The sequence below is a fragment of the Hakea prostrata genome, chromosome 9, assembly GCF_041222555.1.
Source record: "Hakea prostrata isolate BN-2017 chromosome 9, UWA_Hpros_2, whole genome shotgun sequence".
Lineage (NCBI taxonomy): Eukaryota > Viridiplantae > Streptophyta > Magnoliopsida > Proteales > Proteaceae > Hakea > Hakea prostrata.
The window spans coordinates 2147188-2168720 of record NC_142608.1 but is presented as its reverse complement, the minus strand read 5'-3'; the positions used below and the strand labels follow the sequence as shown (position 1 = coordinate 2168720).

The following is a 21533-nucleotide window of genomic DNA, read 5'->3' as shown; positions in this document are numbered from 1 at the left end:
ACCAACCCGGTCTAACACATTCTTGCAAGTACCTTTGACATGAGCAGAGATTTGCAGCAACATCCCCATTATTAGATGGTGCAGCACCTCTTTTCTCCTGCCATTTTAAATGAGTATTAAGGTTTATGATTAATAGCCAATCCTCAACCCATTTCTTCCCAGATCCTTTAAATTTTCCCAAACCTGCTGCTGCATTGATAGAATTGGATTGCGATGAAGATAGAAAATTGTATGTGTAATTGATAACCGCTAAATAGTCCAAAATTCGCTGAAAGGCAACACCTAGAACAACATTAACGATTTTTTTGTTTTTGGGAAATCAGAATAACCTGAAAGCTGGTGTGAAAAGGACAATATATGGAAAATTAGGGTATTTTCAGACAGCGTGCGTTGTTTTCTTTTTGCTTGTTTTTCTTTTTCGAAACCCAGCTTAGGCACACCTTGATTTCACCTTGACACATTAACTGTTCACTACAATTGCTGCACATTAATTACAAAACACCCAAGCAATTTCCATTTTTTCCACCTGAAGTTGAACAAAGTGTACACTTTATGACATTCCTCAGCTCCCATTCTCTTTTATCTTGGATTGAATAAGAACAGAAAATCTCCAGTTCTTTTCGTTTATTTTATTTCCCAAACTACATACTATTTTCTTTTCTATCCATCTATGGACAACCAAATAAAGTCAAGTTTTCACACAAGGGGCGATTTTATCATGCAAGACTGTCTGGAGTAAACTACAGTCTCCTGCACTCTGTGATATTAGCATTGAACAAATGCAAGAATAAAGTTTATTAAGAAGTTTATAAGAAAATTTATAGTCATGGAGACTTTAATAACTTTGCTTCTACATTTTGATGGTGATCTTCTTTGGTCTGTTTTATGTGCCAGCGGCAATATCCTGTCTCCTTCCTAACACCTAACAAAATCCATGACTTCCTGGCTCAACCTTGGAAGTCTTTTGAGGTTGAAGGGGTAATCCCTCCAAATCTGGATTAAACAACTGAAAACCTCAAACTGCCCTTTTCTGTCTTTCTTGTGCAATTACCAGCTCAGAAAAATGCAAACATCTATTCTACTTATATTGAATTTACTTTATACCCAATGGATTTTAGAGAGTTAATATGACATACCATGTCTCAAATTAATGCAACCTCTTCACCTTTTCAACCATCGCGTCCAAAATGCCATTCCCCATAATCAAATTATGCACATCAGCTGATGCACGGCATAAATACAATTTTCCAGTCAAACATCAGTAAAATCTTTCACAAGCAGAATTATTTCACCTCTGAGTATACTCAGCCACAAGCTTCGTGAATGATGATGACTTATTCTCTAGTAATCTGGCAGGAGAGTCATATTCTATGATAAGGCCTGCTCAAAACAAAATATATGTTAAATGGAACACTTCAAAAGATTGGACAGGGGGGGAAAATTCACCCATTTGATAGTACTAACCATTGTCAAGAAGTAGGACCATATCACTATCGAGAACAGATGTTATCCTATGTGCAATCGTGATAACCGTAGATTCTGAGAAGTGTCGCCTAAGTGTATGCTGGATGAGGTTATCAGTTGCAGTATCCACTGAAGCAGTAGCTTCATCAAGAACCAACACTTTGCTACTCTTGAGTAGTGCCCGGCCTAAACACACTAACTGCCTCTGGCCCATGCTCCAGTTCTCTCCATTCTCAGTCACTGTAACATCAGACACATGGTTTGGAAGCACAGTAGGAATTAGACTATATTCCGAATTCATGAATAAAATTGGCTGAAAATCAAAGAATCTGAAAGATTGTGTACTGTTGGACATGCAAATATAAGTAATAATGAAAAAGTAGGGGAAGAAGAAAACCTGTAGAATCAAGCTTCCCTTCACTTTTCCTTACTTCATCTCCAAGCTGGCACCTATCTAGAGCCTGAAATGACAAATATTGTGTATCACCACCTAAAAAACACAATTACTAAACAGAACAAAGCAAATGCAGCTGATCATTAAAGTGGGTCTTAATGAATTGAATGGCTAGAAAAAAAGGAAGAGAAAGGCTAACGCCTACAAGTTTGACATTAAGGATCAACCAAATCCGGATGTTTCTTTGGTATAAGCTGGGAATCGGTTAGATTCTAGTCCCAACCACAATACAAGTGACAGCAGATGGTATTTTTCCAATGCAATTTTTTTGAGTGTTCACTGAAAGGAAATCAACCAACCTCCCAAATCTGTTCATCTGTGTGCTCTTCAAGCGGATCCAAATTGTTTCTCACAGTGCCCTCAAACATGGTTGGGTCTTGTGGAATGATACTTAATCTTGACCTCAAGTCATGGACTCCAATCTTGGAGATGTCAACACCATCTATCATTATGTGACCAGCTGCAAGTTCTACAATGCGAAAGAGTGCTTGAATGAGAGTTGATTTACCACTACCCGTTCGCCCAACTATGCCAGTCTTCATTCTTCCAAGAAAAGTGCAAGTGAGACCCCGCAATACAAGAGGAAGGTGTGGGGCATAACGTACCTATACCAATAAGTAATTGTTGAGCACAAAACCAAGACTATTTCTGGTAGGCTTTAATAAAAAGGTTGGCTAACTAGTCATCAATAAATTACAGAGAGATCCTACTTGCAGCCTCAACCTGTTTCTAAGAGAATTTCAATGAAGGATAATAAAAGAAAGAAGGAATTGAGAATTGGATAGCTAAAGGATACCTGCAAATTAACAATATCAACCTTTCCATGAGATGGCCAATCATGAGAAGGCCTATTCATCTCTATCACAAGAGGAGGTTCACTAGGGATGCATGTGTATTGAAGAATTCTCTCAACAGATATGATATTGTTCTCAAGATTGCAGAGGTTCCTTACGAATGATGCTTGTAGCATATTCAAACTTAGTGCATACGTCACTGCTAACCCCGCAACACCTTTATAAGAAACAATAAAGAATATAACCATGCATGTAACCCATCATGGGAGCCTAAATGATGCTTTTGAAAGATGTTAAGTTGAACTTGGTTACCAGGATCAGTTACTCCGCCTGGCATTGCAATCAAGAAAACCAAAAATAAGGCAAATGTGAGGGATGATAATATATCCAAGCGGAAACTTAACCACTCCATTGCACCAGCACTATAAAATTTGGGCCGAGAACAACAATCTATTAGCTTGAGATTCATCTCCATGAATCTTGCTTGCTGATCAAAGCTCCTGATTGTTGACGATCCTGAAATAGACTCAGCAAAGTGTTGTATAATCGGAGCTTTGCATACTCCAACAAGCCGTGCAAGTTCCCGTGCCGTAGGAATGTAGTATTGCTGAAAAATATTACAAGTTATTAAAGAACAAAAATGCAATAAAATGAATGTATAACATACATATGATTAATAAGAAAAGTAAATTTATTACACGACATAATCTTATCAATGCGGAATTTCCCAACTATACATCCTTAAATTGTTGATAAGTAAATTTCTATACACGACATAATCTTATTGTGGAAAATCTTAGAATCATATCATAATATTTTATTAGTATCTTTAATCTAAGTAGATCAGATTGTAATATTCTATTACAGGTATTTTTCTTATTATTGCAATCTTCTATTCTAGGTAGAATACTCATTGATTGTAATCTTCTATTCTAGGTAGATTTCTCATTGAATGTAATCTTCTATTCTAGGTAGATTTCTCATTGATTGTAATCTTCTATTCTAAGTAGATTTCTCATTTATTGTAATCTTCTATTCTAGGTAGATTTCTTATTTATTCTAATCTTCTAGGTAGGATATTCTTTCCTATTTCATAGATAGCAGTTGTGTATATATTGTTTGTAAAGTTCTGAATAAGACACTGAAGAATCAAACATTTCAATTCCTATTTCATCATGGCATCAGAGCCAACCAATCTTGGGATTGCTGTCCAGCTTTCAGGCCTTCATTGCCTTTAATCTCTGGTGTTTTCGCCACACAGAGATTATTTTTCCTTTGGTCTTTATCGCCATTCTTTATTCAGCTCTGTTCTGTTTATTTTTCCTTACCTGAAAAACAGATTTTTTATTTCTCCGCCTTATCTGTCATTCTATTGCATCTTTGGTTACTGTTTCACATACTATTTTTAAGCACCTACAAAGAGTATGTTAGAACCAAGAGAAGTTACTTTCGGGACTGCATTTGATCAGAAAATAAAAAATCTGCAGAATGGAGAATTGCAAAACAGAGACAATCTATGGTGTACCTACTGCAAGAAAGCTCGTCACACACGGGAAAGATGCTGGAAACTTCATGGTAAACCTCCTAGTCGAGAGTGGCGGCACAAAGGAGAGCAATCTGGAAATAATGGTCAGGTGCATGTTACATCTGCACAGCAACCTGAAGTCACTAATAAAGAGGTTGCTAGCCTTAATCAGGAGGACATAGAACGTGTAAAAACTCTTTTGAGCAACCTTAACAAAAAACCAGGTACATGTTCTTTGGCATATTCAGGTGAGTTTCCACTTTCTACTGGCTTAAATGTCTCTAGTAATTCTCTTCCAAGCCCCTAGATCATAGATTTAGGTGCAACTGACCACATGACACACTCACCAAATCTTTTCACCACATATTCTCCCTATCCAAGTAGTAGGAAGATAGCTACTGCTGATGGCTCGTTAACTACTGTGGCTAGAACTGGAAATATTGAGCTCAACTCATCCCTCACCTTGAAAAATGTCCTACATGTTCCTAGACTATCTATAAATCTCGTTTCTGTGAAGAAACTCACGCAAGATTTACATTGTAATGTAGTCTTTCACCATAGTCATTGTATATTTCAGGACAAGGATTCGGGGAGGACGATTGGACATGCTAGAGAAAGGGATGGACTCTACTACCTTGAGGCACCAAGCCAATCACATGCTACTAATGGTAGTCCTTCTCAAACCAATAAAGAAAAAATCTGGCTTTACCATCACAGACTTGGACATCCTTCCTTTAGGGTAATCAGTCTTTTGTTTCCTTCTTTGTTTCAAGGCATACATGTCGATGAGTTTCATTGTGATGTGTGTGAGCTTGCTAAACACAAGCGTGTACCACTTCCTTTAAGCAAGAAAAGAAGTTCCATCCCCTTTTATCTCATTCATAGTGATATTTGGGGTCCTTCTAGAATTCCTAATGTGTTTGGGGCTAGGTGGTTCGTGTCATTCATTGATGATTGCACTCGTGTCTCATGGATTTTTCTACTCAAAAACAAATCCGATGTTAGTTGTGTTCTTCCCAACTTCCATTCCATGGTTAAAAACCAATTTGGAGTTAGTATAAAAAGATTTAGATCTGATAATGCCAGAGACTATTTCAATCAAATTCTAACTCCATTCTTTCAAAGGGAGGGAATTATACATGAGTCATCGTGCGTTGATACCCCACAACAAAACGGAGTAGCTGAACGGAAAAATGGCCACCTTCTTGATGTAACTAGAGCCTCCCTATTCCAATACAATGTGCCTAAGTCATTTTGGGGGGAAGCAGTCCTCACAGCAACTCATCTTATAAATCGGCTGCCTTCGAGAGTCTTAGGATTCAAGAGTCCAATGGATGTCCTTTCCTAGTTCTACCCAAACCTAAAAACAACAAATAACCTTGTTCCTCGAATTTTTGGGTGTGTCTCATTTGTTCATATTCATGGACCACATCGAGGTAAATTAGATCCTAGAGCACTCAAATGTTTATTTATAGGATATTCCTCCACTCAAAAATCGGCTGCCTTCGAGAGTCTTAGGATTCAAGAGTCCAATGGATGTCCTTTCCCAGTTCTACCCAAACCTAAAAACGACAAATAACCTTGTTCCTCGAATTTTTGAGTGTCTCATTTGTTCATATTCATGGACCACATCGGGGTAAATTAGATCCTAGAGCACTCAAATGTTTATTTATAGGATATTCCTCCACTCAAAAGGGCTATAAGTGCTATCACCCTCCTTCAAAAAGGTTCTATGTTTCCATTGATGTCACTTTCATGAACATAAGTCTTATTTTTCCACACCTCATCTTCAGGGGGAGCATTCAATAATGGAAGATAAGAATGGGAATTCCTTACTTGACTTAGAGTTCACTCCCAAATACTTCACTATGTCACCTAAGTCAAACTGTGAACAACCTAAACTTGTGTCAGACTCACCTGTGTCAAACTGTGAACAACATGAACATATGTCAAACTTTGAAATGAATGAGCCTATTTCTGATATTGAGCATGTGAGATTTGGCAAAGGAAATGTGTTCTCAAGGAAGAAGAATCTTGTTCCAGAATCAGTGCAAGTTCAAGACTCCAATCCAAATTCTGGAAATGAGATACAAATGACTAATCCTTCACTACAAACCAAATTCGATGTGCCCACAGATAGTAATGAACTAGACCTTCCTATTGCCATTAGGAAAGGCACTAGAGAATGCACAACGAAACCCATGTACCCTCTTGCCCAATTCTTGTCCTTTAAACATTTTTCCCCATCTCATAGAGCCTTTCTGGTAAGTTTAAACACCATTGCCATTCCTAACACCTTATCTGAGGCTTTATCCAATAAGGAGTGGAAGCAAGCTATGAATGTGGAGATGGAAGCATTAGAAAGCAATGGAACATGGGAACTTGTAAGATTACCAGAAGGGAAGAAACCTGTGGGGTGCAAATGGGTATATACATTGAAGTATCGAGCAGATGGATCTTTAGAAAAGTACAAAGCAAGGTTGGTAGCCAAGGGCTACACCCAGACTTACGGGATTGACTACCTTGAAACATTTGCTCCAGTTGCAAAAATGAATACTGTCAGAATCTTACTATCCTTGGCGGCAAATTATGGTTGGGACTTGCAACAGTTTGATGTTAAAATTGCATTCTTGCATGGTGAACTAAAGGAAGAAATTTACATGGAGGTTCCATCGGGTTATGAGAAGGATTTAGCTGCTAATATTGTATGCAAGTCAAAAAAGGCCTTATATGGACTCAAACAGTCACCATGGGCATGGTTTGGCAGATTTACTAAAGTCATGATTAGTATGGGTTACAAGCAAAGTAAAGGAGACCATACATTGTTCATCAAGCACTCATCATCTGGGGGAGTCACGGCACTACTTGAGTATGTTGATGACATAATAGTGACAGGAAATGAAGAAAAAGAGAAACAAAATTTGACTCAATGCTTGGCTAAGGAATTTGAGATCAAGGCTTTAGGAAGATTAAAATAATTCCTTGGCATTGAAGTTGCTCACTCTCAACAAGGCATTTTCATCTCTCAACAAAAGTATATCACTGATCTCCTTAAAGAAACAGGAATGGCCGCGTGTAAACCAGCAAGCATTCCAATAGATCCCAACAGTAAACTTGGGAATGTAGAAGAAGATGTTGTTGTGGACCGAGAGATGTATCAAAGACTAGTAGGAAGACTAATCTACTTGTCTCACACAAGGCCAGACATAGCATATGCAGTTAGTGTAATCAGCCAATTCATGCACAGTCCAAAGGAAATTCACTTGCATGCAGCTCACCGTGTGCTACAATATTTAAAAGGGACGCCAGGGAGAGGCCTTTTATTTAGAAGGAACAAAGGAATGATACTAGAAGCATACACTGATGTTGATTATGCAGGGTCAGCAGTAGATAGAAGGTCGACCACAGGATATTGCACATTTCTTGGTGGCAATCTTGTGACATGGAGGAGCAAGAAGCAGAATGTTGTGGCTCGGTCAAGTGCAGAAGCCGAATTTCGTGCAATGGCTCAAGGAATATGTGAATTACTTTGGTTGAAGATTATCTTAGAAGATCTAAAGGTTGAATGGGGTGGACCAATGAGACTCTACTGTGACAACAAATCAGCAATCAGTATAGCACATAACCCTGTTCAACATGACCGAACCAAGCACATTGAGATTGACAGACACTTCATCAAAGAGAAGCTGGATAGCGGACTGATTTGTACGCCGTATGTGTCTACACATAGTCAACTTGCTGATGTACTTACTAAAGGATTGAGCAGCTCAGCCTTTCAAAAATGCATATCCAAGCTGGGAATGGAGAATGCCTATTCACCAACTTGAGGGGGAGTGTGGAAAATCTTAGAATCATATCATAATATTTTATTAGTATCTTTAATCTAAGTAGATCAGATTGTAATATTCTATTACAGGCATTTTTCTTATTATTGCAATCTTCTATTCTAGGTAGATTACTCATTGATTGTAATCTTCTATTCTAGGTAGATTTCTCATTGATTGTAATCTTCTATTCTAGGTAGATTTCTCACTGATTGTAATCTTCTATTCTAGGTAGATTTCTCATTTATTGTAATCTTCTATTCTAGGTAGATTTCTTATTTATTCTAATCTTCTAGGTAGGATATTCTTTCCTATTTCATAGATAGCATTTGTGTATATATTGATTGTAAAGTTCTGAATAAGATACTGAAGAATCAAACATTTCAATTCCTATTTCGTCACTTATCAATACGGAATTTCCCAACTATACATCCTTAAATTGTTATATCAACAATCTATGTGAAATCTGGATAGAAAACCATATAAGGTCCCATTTCCTTGAAAGATAACAACTTTCGAAGGTCTAGCTTCGCAAAAATGAGAATTTTGGATTTATAGACACTTTAAAAACAGAGGCGATTGCTTTTGGTAAAAAAAAGAATAGTTTTGGAGGATGGTTCAGTAGCAAGCTTGAACAATCTGGGAAGAGAGCAATTATTCCAAGATGGGTGTTGTTTAATCCAAGACACTAAAGATCTCCTTATGATTAGAGTCAGCACATTAGGCTGCCTCCTGGCTCAAATTCAAGAGTATAACCTTTGACTTGATGTTTAAATGGATAAAAAATATTGACTCCAGATTTAAATCCATACCCATTTACTTCAGTATTTATCAGGAAAGTAATTGGATATGGATCCTGATACTATTTGATATCTAGAATATATTGGATATAAATCCAGCTATAGGTGCAAGTTACATCCAATGTAGAAAGACAAAGAAAACTCACACTCCTAAACCCAAACCAACCATCATATAACCAATCATTAAACAGGGGTTAATAACAGGGCATAACCAGCTAAAAATAGCGAAGTGCAGAAAAGATGAATGCAAGGCAGTCACAGGGTACGGGGACAATTACCCCTGCAGAAGATAGGTTAGAAAATACAGGGGAATTGACGAAGGATACTGGCACAAAAGTGCTGCCATGAGGGTCAACAGATTAAGATAGATGAATGAAGAAGAAGAAAAATAAAAGAAGAGCAAAGAGAAGCAAAGGAGAGAGACTAGGGACTGTTGCCAGGTAGAAGAAAGAAACAGAAAAATATTATTTCTGCAAAAGAGTTACCTTAAGTCTGAGAGAAGGGAGGGGGAGGGGGGGGGGAAGAGAGAAGACAAGGGAAGAAATTTTCTGTACAAGAAAGTGAAGTCGTGGGGTTTGGGGAAGGAGATAAAAACTCCCAAGTAAGAAAATAAAGCTTCTTTGAGGAGAATAAAACAGTAGATCTTTGAAGAGGAGAGGGGGAATTTTTGTGGTGCAAAATAAGAGTGAAAGGAGGGAAGAAGCTTACCTGTGAGAGAGAGGGGAGAAGCTGGTTTCCACCAGGGGGAGAGAGAGAGAGAGAGCAGCAGCAGCAGCAGCAGCAGTCATCCTTTTCTTTTTCTTTCCTATTCATCATGAATCGTCCCTGTTTGGTGATTACATATTTAAAAGAAAAGACTTCCCAAAAATACCCCAATAACAAAAGGAAATAAAATAAAATCTTAATTTAAACTGTTGAAAGAAAACCCTGAATTGCCCTTACAAAATAACCTAATAATACCAGTACTAATATACATACAGTTATGTTCTTACCTGAATTCTTGTACCCAATTTGGAAAATGGACCCGCACCAACATATTTTGGCAGGTGACCCGAATGACCCACTTGGGAGATGGTAGGGTTGCATATGTATAGTGTTGGGCTCATGTCACTTTTAGCGCAATGTGCAATTTCCGTGGGGAAGCCACGAGAGCATCTGCCTATGCATATGTGGATGACCATAGCGTTAAGGAATGGAATCCAATAGATGCCTCCCGTTGAAGATGTCATTCCTAGGTGGAGAAGGATATTGGACTAATAGATGCCTCCCGTGGAGGAAAGATATTCGGACCACATGTAGTACGAGACCATATGACCTTACATTAGGCCTAGAGTTATCCCTAACACGAGTCAGTTCTCAAGCCAAATGGTAATGTGAGAAAGTGGTAACTTATTCCCCAACCACAGATTGATGTGACTTGACCCAACAACCACAGACAACCTAATAGACATCTCTTATTGAGGGAGAGTGGTGAGACCACCCAGAGGAGGCTGGTGTATAGCGTAATGCGTATCTACCATAGAGACCTCATGTTTAGAGTTAGAAGCATAATTGCACATTCATTTATTATTCATCTCATTATTATATACATATATGTTTTATAGTGAAAAATTGTGAACTGAGTTCTATTGAACTCCTCATTTATATACATATGTTTTTAGATCTTGTCACAGAGTATGAGGACTCCATTCCAATGGAGGATCCGCCGCAGGCAGAATGCTTTGAGGAACGGTTGCAAGGAGGTGGACTCGCATAGAGCTTCATGCCCTTGCCCGAACTGCACCTATGGGGCCAGGTACTATTGAAGGTTCGGTGGTGTCCTTGGAGATTATAGCTTCTCTCGTAGCCCTATGTGATGTCATCGCTATTGAACCCATAGAGAGAGACGATATCATTTTCCGTCAAAGAACCTAGATTTCCGTTGCGAACAATTTCCTTCCTTTGACTTTGATGATTAAACTCAAATAACTTTGGATAATGATTTAACTTAAATTCTTGGATGACTGTAAACATATTTGATAACTTGATTATCATAACTTTGAATCTTGATACTTCAAATTCTTTCTTACCTCTTGATTATGTTATATTGTAGGGTGTTATGGATTTGGCCGTGAACCTTAGTCCTGTAGTGTATCACCCCCACGAGTATTCGGGTGTGATCGAATCCGGCTGGGTGGGGTGTGACACTGCCTAGAAGAATCATGACCTCTACCTTAACCATTCCTAAAGACAAGGTTTCCTACACACCACTACCTACAAAATGGTGATCCTCTAATTCAGGGTCAATGCGAAGGTGTTCAATGGGGGTAGCCTACCTAGTGATATGTGGGAGGGTCGTCTCCACAACGGTAAACCTGTCAGAGAGGGTCTGGAGGGTCTGCTCAATGGCCTGGAAGTTGTTGGATTGTTCTTCACAAGCTTCTCAACTAGCTCTCAACTAGCTCTCAACTCACACTTAGAGAACTTTACAGAATTAAAATTTCAGCAAACAAAAATATAACTAACATACAAAATAAAACTTAAGGGCTTAGGGAAGGACAAATTAGATTTTATCAATTTAATCCACAAAACTAGGCAAGGGGGGTCAGGGCATTACACTCAAGGAAATAAAGAAAATTCAGGCAAATTATTATATGATCAACTTTATTTAATATAGGTGCAAGTTACATCCAATTTAGAAAGACAAAGAAAACTCACACTCCTTAACCTAAACCAACCAACATATAACCAATTGCCAAATAGGGGTTAATAGTAGGGCATAACCAGCAGGAAATAGCGAAGTGCAGAAAAGATGAACACAAGGCAGTCGCAGTGTACTAGCACAATTGTCCCTGCAGAAGATAGGTTAGAAATTTAAGGGGAACCAACGAAGGTATTAGAAAAGGATACTGGCAGAAAAGTGCTGCCGTGAGGGTCAACAAATTAGGATAGACAAATGAAGAAAGGAAAAAAAGAAATAGCAGAAGAACAAAGATAAGCAAAGGAGAGAGACTAGGGACTTGCCAACAGGTAGAAGAAAGAAACAGAAAAATTATTTCTGCAACAGAGTTACCATAAGTCTGAGAGAAAGGGGGGGGGGGGGGAAGAAAGTGAGAAGACAAGAAATTTTCTGCAAAAGAAAGTGAAGACGTGGGGTTTGGGGAAGGAGAGAAAAATTCTCAGGTAAGAAAATAAAGCTTCATTAAGGAAAGAAAATAGTAGATCTTTGAAAAGGAAAGAGGGGAATTTTTTTGGTGCGAAATAAGGGTGAAAGGAAGGAAGAAGCTTACCTGCAAGAGAGAGGGGAGAAGCTGGCTTCTGCCAGGAGAGGGAGAGCAGCAGCAGTTGTCCTTTTCTTTTTCTTTCTAATTCATCATGAGTCATCCCTGTTTGGTAGTTACACATTTAAAAGAAAAGACTTCCCAAAAAATACCCAATATAACTTTAAAATGTGGAAAGAAAACCTTGAACTACCCCTACAAAATAACCCAATAATACTAGTACTAATATGCATATATATATATATATATATATATATATATATAAATAAAAGGACCATGGCCCTAAGGTTCCAAATGACCCTCTCTAGTAGCCGAACCACATGGAAAGGTTCTGTCACCTCCACCTCTAGTAGTAACAAATGGTGGGCGGTCATGGTGTGATGTTCCCATCAATAGGATGCCTCCATTACACCAATTGTCAATTAATTGAGCAGGAATCTCCACAAAGGCAGGATCAACGCACAGCCTAAGGAATCTTGCCAATGAGGCGCCATTGCATGTATGATGAACCACATGGTAGAACTCATGGAAGAGACTAATCGCTCCTGAGTATCACAACAAAAGATTACCATCTACTTCTTTCTGGAATAGAGAAATTAACAATGCCACCAGAATTTGTACTACGTTTCTAAATTTCAAAATATCACATAATATATGAGAGCTTCAAATTGATCCCTATTTTCATGGTCTCCTACAAGCAGCTCTAGTACAACAACTAGCACGCAAGGAGTGAGGAGGTTCCATTGAAGAGATGAAGCCCTTTACTGCCACTGTCTTTCAGGTCAGTTCCGCCATCACCGTCAACTCCTGGTGAGTCTGGTCCGCAAATCCGTACATTGCAATGAAGAAGGAAGAAGAATACTCCCACTTTTCTGGAGGCAGACCTTCGAATCAGCAGTTCTGTCGAACCAGCAAGCCACCTTCCCCGATCAAGACCCATATCTGCCTCATGCTTCTGCACATCCTAGTGCATGGGTTTGGTCGAAAGGTTGGTGGTAAGGGATGATGGAGTAGCAAAGCCCTTGGGTATAATGGATATCAAGTGACCCATATAGTTCTTGGGTTGCTGCTTGCTTAGATCCTAACCCATCAAATGGGTTGGGCTTAATATTTCTTCTCAAAGCCCAGTTACCTGCCAAATGAACTGGAAGCAATATTTTCAAAAGGAGGGCTTTAGTTGGGTCTCTTGAAGCCCACTTCATTGTTTTAATTTTCTGAACCCAGTGCATCGACCGACCTAAGTTAAATGGTCCAACTGAAGCATGATCCGACCGTGTCTTTTTTCTCCCTCACTTTTCCTGCGATCCCTTCTTTGTAAAACCTAACCACTGCCTCAATATTTTCGTCACCGACCTTAATTCACCTCTCCCTCTTCGGTCATGTGCCACATGACGCCGGAATTTAGTGGATAATAACCCCCTTATCTCAACGTGGGTCACCATATGCCAGTATTGCAACTTGACACGTGCTGCCATTGTCACTTTCGCCTTCTTCTAGGGTGATTTAGCTAGGGACCTCACAGCCCAGCCGAGCTACTTTTCGGACTAGCATTGTTTCTCCTGCCCTCTGTTTCCTATGGCCACTTCTTCCTCCTCCATGAAGAACTAAACCAATGCATCATCGCCCTTGTTTTGATTTACCATACCATCACCCAAGTCTGAACTGCTCTCAAATTTTTCAAAGCATCTGTTGCGACTTCAACCTTCTCCACTCCAGTGGATTCGAAGACTGATAATGCATGACCCATGGTGCAAAAGCTGCCTTCAACCTGCTTGATTCCGGTATCTCCTGTCTCTCTCGGCATTACAGTGGTTGCTCATTAGCTAAGTCAAGTTTCAAAGCTTCTTTGAAGCTTGACCAGTTAAATTCCTGCCAATTTTTCTAGTAAACCCAATCCAAAACATCCTCTTCCAAATATTGGAGAGACACACCCAATCAACCCTCGTATTCAATCTGGTGTTCCCAACAAAAAAGGATAACTTTAGGAAGCCATTCCAGCACATCCCCTTTTCCAGAAAAAAAATGGACAATCCAGTCTCCATCTCTTCTTGTGGATCGAGTCTAATACCAGTTGATAAGAACCCACAAACCGAATACGAAATTTAATATCAGAACAAAGAAATTCACAAAGATAAACAGGTTTTAATGGTGCCACTCACCCCCGCAGCATCATACAATGCTGTCCCTCATCCATAGGCTGCCCCAAAATCAAACTGGTTACAATGGTGCCAGTTGAAAAGAACGTGAAACACATACGAAATTTAAAACCAAGAAAAGAAATTCTAAAATAAAGCAGACAGTTGTTCGTTAATCTCTTTGCAATAGCAAGATGTCCAGACATGGAGACAATTCTCCAGCAGGGATACTAGGGTAGCCTGACCATAATGAGAAAGGAGATTCCATTTGACAGGCATGTGGTTTGTAAGATAGATGGAATCAGATGGATACATTACAGAGTGGAGTTGCCATTGATATTTGGCTGGCACTCTTTGGAGAGCACCTCACACTTTGGAGACTTTTGCTCCATTGCCAACATGATCCCCTTCCACATAGCAATCCAGATCCACCAAATATATTTTCCCACTACTTCTTTGAACTTTTGGGGCTAGTGAGGAGGCAACAATCTAGATGCTGGTAAGGAATGAGTGAAATACAAAGTCCAAGGGGGTCTTATAGGAAGTATAGGAAAGAACTTTCTTACCACTGCTAGCAGGAAAAATATTCTTGCTTTTAACTGGAAGTAATGAAGATACGTAGAGAATTGTAGCATATGCTTGGAACATTCAGTTTATGGATTTGTCAACTAAAAACAATATACAGAAATGTTTCATTTTGTGGATACGGGATTAAAAATTTCCAAAAAGAACGTCATTGTCTTGAAGCATCCAAGATGAAGAATTGCTTTTGATAGGAGGAGAGAAAGGACAAAAAATTGGAACCCAAGGAATTGGAAATGCATGCTTTGGTTGAAGGGGATATGATAAGTAGAAATATGGAGTCCAATTGAGGGTTGATTCTCTGCATGGAGAAAACGAATAATAAATGCAAAACATAGTACGTATGGTCCTACAAAGTGGCAAATTTTTGAAGGGAAGAAATGTCGCACATACCCGCGGAATATTATTTTAAACAGCTACCAAATTATCTTTTTTCAAAAAGAAAAAAGAAGCACAAAAACTAGGTTTAGTTTTCTACTTAAAAGTTGATCACTTCTTCTCCAATAGAAATAAATTATGTCTCACAAAGGGAACCCCATACATAAAAAAAAATAAAAAATAAATAACATAAATAAATAATAAATTTTATATATATGTGTGTGTGTGTGTGTACTTGTTGGATTATTGCCACCCACCACAACAATTGGAGCATCGCTGTGTAAGAATTTCCCAAAAACCTAACCAAAGGCATTCTTGGTCATTGGAGGTTTCCTTCTCCCAGGACAGAACCTAAATTTTGTAATTTGAATTTGGCATCTCTTAACCAAATTGCATCCATTTGTATGAATCGTCAACCTGATCTCTTACCATGTTATCAACCACATCTATAGTCTATCTGACAAGGTAAAAATGCCCCAAATCAACATCATGTGCAACATCATATAATTAGCTAGTTAACTAATGAGGGTACAAGTTAAGAAAAAGTAAAATAAGATACTGTACATCACTATGATAGTTTACAAAGAAATGAAAGTGCATTATATGGTGTGATTAGGAGATAAGGTTTTGAATCTTTTTATTTTTTAATGCAAGTCTAAAATATCGTATCCTACCTTGTCTTTATCAGCCATCAAATAAAATATGGTATCGAACGAAATATTTTTCTTCCACATGAAAATTTAGGGGACATAATACACTTGAACAGAATCGTTAATTTGGCCTTGTAAGCATCAGGAAGACATGTTCAATCATTAATTTGGCCTTGTAAGCATCAGGAAGACATATAACTTGGTCTAGGATATGGTAATACCTGGTACCACATGCAAATCACAATCACAGGAATAAAAACAATGCAAACTTGCCAAGCAATCTGCGACATTATTGCAATTGTTCCTAGGAGTTGTATCACGGCGTAGGCAACTGATGCAGTTTGAAAAGGAATAGACATATCAACTTCAATTTGATCATTAGAAGCCTGCATGTGAAGTTGAATAGAATTCAAGTTCAAAATTAGAAAATGGATATCCAATAAAAAAGGGTATGCGTAAACAATTACCCGGTTGAGAATCCGTCCACTTGGAGTGGAATCAAAAAACGACATTGGCGCACGGAAAATGCACAAATGCATTTTCTTGAACAGCACTGAGGCTGTTTTGTATCCAGCAGTTACAGTTAGCAAGCTTCTTATGAGTACACAAAGAGTGCTTCCTAGGGCCAACATAACATAAACAAGAATGAGTGTTGAGCCTCTAACATGTGGTTTGACATCCTTTGAAACGGGAGTTGCCCATGCCATCCAATAATTGCTTGCAATTTGGAGGATTTGAAAGAAACTCTGTGCCAACAATATAAATGGAACAAGTGCTCCTCTGTGTGCTAGTGTTATGTATTTGAAATAAACCGAAAGACCAACCCTGCCTTTCTCTCTCTCTTCCTCTTGGACAAGCTGCCCTTCTGATTGACCTACTTTTCCATCTTTAGCATTGATCAATTCCTGCTTCTCTTCTTCTTCTTCTTCTTCTTCTTCTTCTTGAAAGGCCTTCTTTGAGTACCCTGCATTATCCTCTTCACAAGTAACTAAATTTTCCAAAGAAGTCCCACAATCCATAGAATCAAGGGCTGTCAAAGCTTTCTTATGCGCAACAACAAGTTCCACAAAGTCAGTTCCAGCACAAAGAATATCTTCATACTTTCCAGCTTGAGTAATCCTTCCATCTCTCATAACCTACCCAATATGAAAAGGTTAAAAGCTATTTTTTAAAACAAATAAATTGAGGTGAAGTTATAGAGAGAGAGAGAGAGAGAGAGAGAGAGAGAGAGAGAGAGAGAGAGAGAGAGAGAGAGAGAGAGAGAGGGTAAATGCTCACCAAGATGAGATCAGCAGAAGGTAAAAACTCTACTTGATGGGTCACGTAAATCACAGTTTTTGAACAAAGATACCCAAGTAAACATTCCTGTAAATCAGAATTTAGTAAAGAAAGAAATTAGAAATATCTCATCGAGCAAAGTTGGCATAATGGTATAATATAGTGCCACTATTTTATCAGAGCTAAGACCATAAGTAATAGTAAGAATGGAGCTGGATACCATGGGGTTCAATGAATAACATGCTTTTGTGTATTTTTATGGCAAAAACTTTGTTTTCCTATACCTATATCGAAAGGGTGGAACAAAATTTAAAATTTCTAAGTGATGAATATATTGAAAAACTGTAAACTCAATTCCTAAAACCAAACAAAACCAATTAGAAGTATCAAGATTTAATGTGAAATGAGAATTACCTTAAAGAGATGACTTCCTGTATGAGCATCCAAAGCGCTAAAAGGATCATCAAATAAATAGATTTCAGCATCTTGATACAAGGCACGTGCAATTTGGATTCTTTGCTTTTGCCCACCACTTAAATTGATGCCCCTCTCCCCTATAACAGTTTGATCCCCGAAGGGTAAAATCTCTAGGTCCCTCTTCAATGAACAAGCTTCTAAAACCTTCTCATATCTCTGAAAGTCCATCTCTTTACCAAACAATATGTTATCTATTATCTTTCCGCTCTGTATCCAAGGTGATTGTGCAACATAAGCCTTTGTCCCTTGTAAATGGATAGTACCAGACTGTTTATACATCTCTCCTAATATGCATGAAAGCAAGCTTGACTTGCCTGAGCCAACAGGACCACAAATAGCCACTCTAGAGCCATAGTACACTTGAAAATTAAGCTCCTTCAATATAAGTCCAGAGGAATGGGGGTCCCAAGAGAAATTCCCATTGATTATCTCAATTGCAATCTCAGAACTACCCACAGGAAGCTTTTGTACTACATCAGCTTGTAGGTCATCAAGACGAAGGAACGAAGCAATTCTATCAAGGGAAACCTTTGTTTGAACTAACACTGAGATTGAGTCAGGGAGGCAAAAAATTGGCATTTGCAATACCCTAAAAGTTGCGAGTGCAGTCAAAATCTTCCCTGAATCTAGAGGGATTCCCAACAGCATACACGATCCAAAAGTGAACACAGATATAAATGTGGGGGCAGCCCAATATAAGGAATTGATCATGGCTCTCGCATAAACATAATTCTTTAACCATCCTGTCTCTATCCTCCGGAGCTCAACTATCTTAGCCAAGAATTTCATCTCCCAGCCCTGAAGCTTCAAGATCCTCATATTCTTCAAGATCTCTGATGTTGCCTTCATCCTTTCATCTTTTGAACCCATCACTTTCTCTTGGAACTTCTCAATTAATGATGCTACTGGAAGATTTGCAAGCATCACAATCACAGTGGCAACAAGGGCAGCAATCGAAGCAAGCCCGACGCTCTTGTACAGGATAACTAGTCCCAATCCAACTTGAATAGGAACCAACCATATGTCATGCATGTACCATCCAAAGTCATTAATCCTCCCTGCATCAGCACTCATGAAATTAATGATCTCCCCACTAGTATGGCCCTGCCTTGATACATTGGAAAGTTCAAGACCTTTCCTGTAGATCATAGCAACTAAACCAGCATGAGCTTTAATCCCCACTTGTTGCAACTTAAAAAACCAGTGCCTTTGTGAGAAGCACTCAACAAGCTTTGATAGGAAAAACATGGAAACCAACATGTAACCTTTGCTTTTGTGTTGGTGACTGCCATCGAGATATTGAACGAAGCTGTCAATGAGATATGGTCCAACATAAGAGGCAACTGTATATGCAAGGGCCAATACTCCACTCAATAAAATTTCTACCCATGCCGAAAGTATCAATGCCTTCACCAGCTTCAGTGTGGTTATTTGACCACGACCAACACTATCACCACCACTGCCACTATTTGATTCAAGCTTATTTCTGAAAATTGTGAAGACTTCATTAACTGAATCACTGGTGGCAAGCTGAGGAACATCTTCAAGGTCTATGGTTTTCCTTTTTCCAACCGCAAGCAAAGGCCCCAACCAAAAGAAGGTTAAAATACTAAGGAAATTGGCAGTGGAGTAAGTACTGCTATTACTCTTGATTTTGCCATCTGTTTTATCGGTAATAACATTCAAAAGAGGCTCCCGTAGACAGGCATCTCCTCTTTCCTTCTTGTGGAATCCGGCATAACAGAAGAAAAAGCCAGCAAAAGCAGAGAGAATATCGGAAATCCAAGACTCCTTTGGTATTGATTCATGCTTCCAGTATGAGACAGCATCAATAACCAGACAGGAACAAGACAGTAGGAAGAAGAAGCTCCCCCAAATTCTTAGTAGGATTGGGAACCTCAGATCATTTGGACGAAACTGGAAATACAAGTAACAAGGGATTGCAAACCAAGCAAATGTTCTGAGTACAAAATCCAATTAGGTCACAAGATTTTCACTAGACCAATCATCTTTACACCAGAAGAAATAGCTTAAAGTGCAAAAGAGAAGACTGGAGATAAAAATACTGAGACCGGCGAATAAGGCAAATTGATAATACAAAGGCGTGTGCCTCAACCCCTGTATTGAAGGTTCTGGTTTGGGTGTTATAAGCCTCTTCCGCATCCAATAACAGGACAAAGCTAGTAACAACACAAGATGCGATGAAGCGGAAATCCCATGAACAAGGATGGGCTTGAAAAACATAGTGTCATCGAAGAACATTAAGGAGGAAGATAACGGAAGGAACACTGGCATACCGTGGAGTACTGAATCAGAAGACATGATCGGGCTCGCACTCGTTCTTCTTCATTCCATTGGATTCGATAACTGGGAATGCTCTTTGGGTTCGCAAGTATCGAAGATTCTCTGACATGATCGGATTCGAAGAAAGATACGAATGTCGACAAGAGAGACATGGCAGCAGAAGTTAAAGTAATACCACTCGGCCGGGGGAGAAGATTCAATTGGAGAGAGTGATTGAATCCAGAAAGTCAAGGCGGCTACCTGTGAGTGAGATCACCATGTTCAGTTCACCAGGACCACAACAGGTCAAAAGAAGAAGAGAGTTCAGAAACTCCCATGCCTGTGAACGAAACCATATTTCTGCAAATCGGAAACGCCACTGTCCCTGGAAAGACCCACCCCATATATCGACCTACATTGGAGACTTGTCCCGATCAAATTGCAAGTTTCAGATAAATAACAGCATTTCTGTATGCATGGTCAGAAAAGACACGATTGTACTTTCTTTCTTTTTTTGTAATAGAAAAGACACGATTCAAACATATATTTTGATGCTGACATTCCCATATGTATAAACTTACTGATACTTGCAGCCAAGGTTTAAATATGTTTCACCGAAAGAAAAAAAAAACAAAAAAAGGTTTAAATATGGGTACGAGTCTCGTATCCCCAGGTAATTTTAAGAGACGTATCATCCGGTTTCGATTGTTTTATCGTATTGACCAATATATTTTTAGTGCAATTCAAATATAGAGATTGAAATGTATCATATGGGTCAAATGCCCAATATGGATACATATGGACTAATATTGTATTATATTGTGGATACTTTGACCTTACTTGCACGTATATCTCCAACATAAATAAATAGCATTGATAGGAACATTTCCAACATAAATAAATAGAAATATTTAATTCAAATTCGTTAATATGTGCACAAGTATTTTACACATAAATAAATATTACATGTAAAGTCAAACCCGTAACCTCTCGGTCATTATAGACTGAGCAATGTGTGTAGAACATCTCTTCGAACGAGAAGCATTATGTGCTCCCCCGACAACATTATAACCACAAATTATGTGAGACCCACAAGTAAAAAATAATAAAATATTTTAAAAAAATAAACATCATCATCATCCTAACCCTCTGGGTCCACTTAGTTCGTGGTCAACAACTCTCGGGGAAGACAATGCGAACTCCTGAGTAAACCTTAAAAGGATAGTTAAATAATAATTTTTTTTTTCTTTTTCTTTGTTCTTTGTTCTTTTAAATAAATATTATTCCCTTAAATAGACAAACCAACTTTGTAGTTATAACTCACCCATACCTTTGAGGGTTTGGCTTAGCTTCGTGTCATGGGAAAACAATGTGTTCTCCTTACACTTTTAAATCACACAATGAAGGGTGAGGTCCACACAAGACTCACTGAAATTTTTACCTACCACTGTGTGATTCAAAAAAGCATCAAGAAAACACATTGTTATACCTATAGAAAGATGATCCAATATCCTTTTAAACTTCTCCATACATAACCCTCATACATCACAATCTCAACAACTTCCTAACAAATAATTCGCATATATTTCCCATAAAATTTTTTAAATAATTAATATAATATACATAAAA

General features: G+C 38.6%; 1 protein-coding gene across 1 annotated transcript; it reads right to left on the bottom strand.

Moving 5' to 3' along the window:
* Positions 1-203: 203 nt before the first annotated feature.
* On the bottom strand, positions 204-20386 carry LOC149003990 (ABC transporter C family member 3-like). Its single transcript, XM_089167806.1, has 10 exons — positions 17559-20386; positions 17145-17231; positions 16334-17002; positions 16088-16252; positions 3025-3319; positions 2715-2929; positions 2218-2523; positions 1862-1925; positions 1465-1704; positions 204-1380 (listed from the first exon to the last, which is right to left on the bottom strand). The coding sequence occupies exons 1-10, from the start codon at positions 18879-18881 to the stop codon at positions 1289-1291; spliced, it is 3456 nt and encodes a 1151-aa protein (XP_089023932.1). The 5' UTR covers positions 18882-20386; the 3' UTR covers positions 204-1288.
* Between the last annotated feature and the right edge of the window lie 1147 nt (positions 20387-21533).

What these genes read in the sequence shown, in the direction of transcription:
- LOC149003990 (XM_089167806.1), bottom strand. Translation starts at nt 18,881, where the DNA reads ATGTTGGTTTCCATGTTTTTCCTATCAAAGCTTGTTGAGTGCTTCTCA. An exon ending in CAGGAAGTCATCTCTTTAAG is followed by an intron (nt 17,232 to 17,558) that starts GTAATTCTCATT and finishes TCTGATTTACAG; the next exon opens with GAATGTTTACTTGGGTATCT. An exon ending in TGATTTGCATGTGGTACCAG is followed by an intron (nt 3,320 to 16,087) that starts GTATTACCATAT and finishes AATATTTTTCAG; the next exon opens with CAATACTACATTCCTACGGC.